The following is a 6,000-nucleotide window of genomic DNA, read 5'->3' on the forward strand; positions in this document are numbered from 1 at the left end:
CAACGCATCTATAAAAAAATCATTACAGGTTAAAAAATAAAGGGCAATGGTAGAGGGCCACAATTTTTGTGGCTCAAATGGTTCAAAATTGTCAAAACGACGTCGTTTTGAGCACAAAATATGCCAAAATGACGTCGTTTTGACAGTTTTGAGCCATTTGAGCCACACAAATTGTGGCTCTCAAACATTATTAAAAAATAAATCATGTCACATTTAACTCATACAACAAATTTTGCTAATCTTATTAATAGTATGGCGGAGAGTAAAATTACACCTACATATTTTTTATTATTATAATATTTCTTATCATTTACTCATAATGGAAGTAGTTCCTATACCATGAGATAATATGGGTCGACTCTAATTATGAATAAATTATTAAAAAATGTTATAATAAAAGTATGAGATTTTAATTGAATTCATTGACAAAAGAAGCCTCGTTTGGAGATTTAAGATTTTAACAAAAAAAAAAAAGAAAGAAATTATTATATTACTCTTTTTATTTTTTTACATATTTTTTAATAAATAAATAAAAAATAACTTTTCACACTATTACAACTTCACTTAAAATGTAAAAATATTTTAATTGTCGCAATTGATAGTGAAAGTACTATAAAACTATAAAAAAAAAATGCAAGGGGTAACATTAACGCAATTGAAAACCACCCAAAAGTTGCAATGGAGAACTTCCTGTTTAAGAAGTGGTCAAGTGTTCTTTTCACACACAGACTTTCTCACAGAGACAGAGAGAGAGAGTTACTAGGGAAGGAAATGAAGTCGAATTGGAAGAGGTGGTGGAGCTCTATTGACAAACACACCCACTTGTTTGTGAAATTGGCACTTTCAATCCTCCTATTTGGTCTTGCTTTCAGGTTTATCTTCTCTCAAGCAACTGGGTTTTCTAATGTTGCTGATACACCCTTTATCAAGCAATCAGTGAATCCGAAACCGGCAGTTTCTATTGATTTCCCGGAAAATCAAGACCACTTTCCTGGAAATGACACTCCAGTTTCAGTCAACCCAAAACAAGAAGTTTCTGCCGATTTACGAAACACCCAAATTCCTGAAAATGGTACTCTGGTTTTGGTGAATCCAGAACTGGTTGATTTGGAGGAGACTAGAGATCAGATTCCTGAAAATGGTATTCAAATTTCGGGAAATGGGACTCAGGTTTTGGTGAATCCGAAACAACCAGTTTCTATCGATTTGCAGGAAAATAGAGATCAGATTGAAAATGGTACTCAAGTTTCTGTGAACCCAGAGCAACCAGTTTCTGGCGATTTTCCAGAAAATAGAGATCAAGTTCCTAAAAAAGGTACTGTAAATTTCGCATTTTTTTGATCTTTTTCTGATTAAAACACTGAAAAGTTTGATGGATTTGTTCTAATTTGCTCTGCTAAATCAAAATTCTCAGAGTAGGCATTTTTTTGGTAGCTCACACTGCACATCTATTGGTCTAACTGTTGTCTTCCTTAATTGGGTTGCTTTTTTTTATTTTATTTTATTTTTATTTTTTTTATAATTTTTTTCTGATTAAAACACTGAAAAGTTTGATGGGTTTTGTTCTAATTGGTAGCTCACACTGCACATCTATTGATCTACTGTTGTTGTCTTCCTTAATTGGATTGATATTTTTTCTTTCCTTAATATCCTTACATTAATATATGTGTATACATGCATATAATTTGGTGCGTATTTAATTTGAATTATTTTCTGATTAAAACACTGAAAATTTTGATGGGTTTTGTTCTAATTTGCTCTGCTAAATCAAAATGCTCAGAGTGGACATTGTTTTGGTTGCTCACACTGCACATTTATTGATCTAACTGCTGTCTTCCTTAATTGGGTTGCCCATTTATACTTTCCCTAATATCCTTACTGTAATATATGCATATAACAGAGTTATTTACAAAACCCATGTCATTTTGAGATGACTTTCCAAAATACAAGTTGTTTTCAACTTAATTATTTTGAAGTCGTGTTTTCAAAACATAACTCGAAGCCTAAATTGGTGTTTTGAAAACACAAAACAACTTGCATTTGAGAAATCTGTTTCAAAATAACTTGTGTTTGGTAAAAAGATTCGTATATATATAACATATATCCATGCATATAATTTAGTGCAAATTTATGTATTTCTGCCAATATTTATGGGTATTCTTGATTCAAAAATTGTAGATATCCCAGAAGTTCTTTCAAAATTTTTACCAAATGTCTCGTATGGATGTGGGACCCACATGGGTGTCATGTGAGACATTTGATAAAAATTTTAGTAAAACTTTTTGGGCCTCTAGCATTACTCTTCTTGATTTGGCATTATATTTTGGTACTGACCGTTTCATTACAACAAACTTAATTCAGAGAAATGTGATATTTTCTCCGGTGATTGGATCCCAACCTCGGGAGGTCCACTTTACACTAATGAGAGTTGCAGCTTGATTGAAGATCATCAAAATTGTATGAAGAATGGGCGGCCCGATACTGGGTATCTCAATTGGAGGTGGAATCCGCGAAATTGTGAGCTACCGGCATTCAACGCAGAACTATTTCTTAGCTTGATGAGGAATAAAACATGGGTACTGATTGGTGATTCAATAACTCGAAACCACGTCCAGTCAGTGCTTTGCATTCTCTCAAAGGTAATTGTTACTGATATTTTAGCATAATTGATTGTTGTCTTGGGCTATTTGCAGAGGATTTGAATTTTGAAGTAAGCTTTTTTTCCTTGCTTATCTCATTTATGGCTTGGTAATATGTGGTTCAAGATTTTCATTGATTTGATCCTTCATGGAACTTTATACGATGTCTGTGAGATATCCTAAGAGACAATTGCCTCTATAATGGTTAACCCTACTCTTATTTAAGAACTCATCATTTACGGTGTTTATTACTCTGTCAATTTCTAACTTACCTCACCACTACTTGCTCTAGCATAAGAATTTAGGTTTCTGCAATAGTGTTCTCGCCAGCTTCCAACTAATGAGTTTTGTAAGCCAATCAACATCCACAAAGACAAAAGGAGTTTTTACATGGAAATCCTCAAAGAGGGAAAAAAAAACCATAGGCACTCGCCAGCAAAACAATCCATTATATCAAGATAATAATACAATATACAAGTTAGGTGACTAACAAAGCAAAACAGTGGAGAAGAAAAACTCTGCACATCAATCCCACAAAGCAAAATGAATATACATCGCTCTCACTACTTTCTTACAGCATACACACACACACACACATATATTTATATACCAAGAGAGCTGAAGAAGTCGAATCAAGCATTGCCGCCAGACCTATCTTCAATGAGTAGGTGAAAATGCAGTAAAAAGTATAGAGAATATTATTAATTTAAGCTTGAGTAAGTCTTTCTTCTCCTTTCGAAGTTGAATCCATGCAAAGGAACCTTTCCAAACTCAACTAATTAGCTCTGTTTCAGCAGGTGAGGTGGGTAGGTGAGTCAACAGATGCCACATATGATAAAAATTGAAGATATCTTAGCTGCACCTCTCTTGTTCCGACATGAGTGTCCTTACATTAGAAAAATTGAAGGAAACTTATAAGATGTTCAATATCAAAAAAAAATTATTTCTATGTTACAAAACTTTTTGAAATGTGAAAGAGTAGTTTCAATTCTGCTCCTACTAGGCACATGGTCCCTTATCCAGTTGTGTTGTTCCTTTCTTTCTCTTTTTTCGCCACCAAACTTTTATTTCTTTTCCTAGAGAGGAGGCCTGTCATCTAATCCTTCATAAGGTTGCTGATTTGTATCTCAGCCTGGATTTTGAATGAACCAGCTAAAAGTTTTGATGAGTTTTAGTGTATATTTATATTACTAATTTGAAATGTAGCGTCGTGCCACTCATCTTGGAGTGCCAAAACACCTTTGCTCTTTGTTATTTATCATATTGGCTCATGCTCCCTTGTGAATCTTTTGAGTTTGAGCGACTGCTTAAGTTGGTTAAATTAATTGAGGAATCATAAAAATGTTTCCATTTTGGGTTCATCGCGTCTCTTGTTTCATTCCCAGGATTCAACTTTGCATCTTGTATAGATCTCATGTATTAGAAAAAGTTGTAGTAAGGTTATTACCAACGGAGTTAAGTTAGTGTTTAATGGAAATACATGATTTTTCAATATCGATTTCTCTGTATCTTTTGTTTATCATTTGATGCTGCCCTTGGACATTTCAACATTCAATCTGATATCTGTAATTTTGCACTTTCATCTGTTGGTTCATCCATCTCAATATGTATTGAAAATTGAAGATACGATGGCACAACTGTCGTATAATCTGTTTGTGTTTCAGGTGGAACAAGCCATACAAGTTTACCACGATGAGGAATACAGATCCAAAGGATGGCACTTCCCCTCATACAACTTCACCATCTCAGTGTTTTGGTCCCCTTTCCTAGCCAAAGCCGCCATTTTTGAAAACTATAATGGGGTTTCAACATCTCCCATTGAGTTACATCTTGACAAACTCGATACAACATGGACTGACCACTTTTGTGACGCAGACTACATGATATTTTCTAGCGGTAAATGGTTTGTCAAAACCGCATTCTACTACGAAAATGGCACAATATTGGGCTGTCACAACTGCCCTAAAGAAAACCAAACTGAGCTTGGGTTCGATTTGGCTTATCGCAAAGTCCTTCAAAAGGTGTTCAACTTTATCGTCTCATCTAATCACACTGGCATGATAATTTATAGGACCTCCACGCCAGATCACTTTGAGAATGGTGAATGGTATAATGGAGGGAATTGCCTGAGAACAGAACCAGGCAAGGAAGGCGAGTTCAAGATGAATGAATTGAATAGAATTCTTCGCCTTGTTGAGTTAGAGGAATTTGAGAAGGCGGCTGCGAAAGCATCTAAAAGAGGGATTAGCCTTAAACTTCTTGATGTAATGCAGCTTTCATTGCTGAGACCTGACGGACACCCTGGTCTGTACAGATACTTCCATCCCGAGGCCATGGACAACACAACAAAGATTTTTTATGACTGTCTGCATTGGTGTTTGCCGGGGCCCATAGATTCATGGAATGATTTGCTTATGCAGATGGTTGTGAATGGTTGAGAAGATTATAGCAGATTGTATACTGTCATTGTTTTGTTTTCATTTGAAAGATAAAAAAACATGTTTAACGGATAATAGCATTCATTCATTGATTTTTAAGGTAGATCTATATTACACCTTCAGCATCAACTAGTCTGCAAATCGACAAAATGGATTGATTTTTATTTATTTATTTTACGAGTGATAACAACCTACCTAGGCGTGGGGAGGGCAAGGAGGGGCTGGGGATGGAGGAAGTGGGTGGCGGAGGAGGGTAGAAAAGTGGTGGGGATGGTGAGATCTGAGTGAGACAATTATTTTTGTCCCTTTATTTGAGATTCAATTTTTTTATAATTTTGTTATATGTTCTGTAATTTTGAAATTTAACCACTGAATTATAAATAGTTACTCTATATCTCTCTAAATTGTTTCTCTCCTAATTTTATAGTTTTTTTTATTATAAATATAAAAAATAAAAATAAAAATCTGTGACAATATTCATTTTGATAAGAGTTATGCTATATAAATTAACAAATCTCACAAAAAAAATATTTTCCCATTTATGTGATATCTTGTTTTAATTTCAAATTTTTTTTATTGCATTACACCCCAATTAGTAAAAAAATAAATATTTAATTTTATTACTTTGTATAATATTTTGGTTTTGGTAACAAATATTGACTGAGCCAAGTGACTATCCACTTTCATCCCCACCCTCAACAATTTATTTGAATTTGAGAAATATAACCGTTACCCTCCCATCTCCCTGCATATAAAATCCCCCTCTCCCTTAACAAACCACTTTTCAGAACTAAACCTCTCTCTCTCTCATGGCAACCATTGCAGCAGAACCAGTCCCTACAAAGAAAGGGATGTCCAGAAAGGCATTGAAGCAAACAAAACCCATCATCAAATGAGGCGAACATTTTGGCCTCAGTGAGCTC

General features: G+C 34.6%; 1 protein-coding gene across 1 annotated transcript; it reads left to right on the forward strand.

Annotated features, from left to right (window-relative positions):
- Positions 1 to 597: 597 nt before the first annotated feature.
- LOC114294092 (protein trichome birefringence-like 23) lies at positions 598 to 5,206 on the forward strand. Its single transcript, XM_028238199.2, has 3 exons — positions 598 to 1,315; positions 2,362 to 2,639; positions 4,304 to 5,206. Exons 1-3 carry the CDS (start codon positions 679 to 681, stop codon positions 5,075 to 5,077), a joined length of 1,689 nt encoding a protein of 562 aa, XP_028094000.2. The 5' UTR covers positions 598 to 678; the 3' UTR covers positions 5,078 to 5,206.
- The last annotated feature ends 794 nt before the right edge of the window (positions 5,207 to 6,000 follow it).

The sequence above is a fragment of the Camellia sinensis genome, chromosome 12, assembly GCF_055761805.1.
Source record: "Camellia sinensis isolate YWXY chromosome 12, ASM5576180v1, whole genome shotgun sequence".
NCBI classification, from domain to species: domain Eukaryota; kingdom Viridiplantae; phylum Streptophyta; class Magnoliopsida; order Ericales; family Theaceae; genus Camellia; species Camellia sinensis.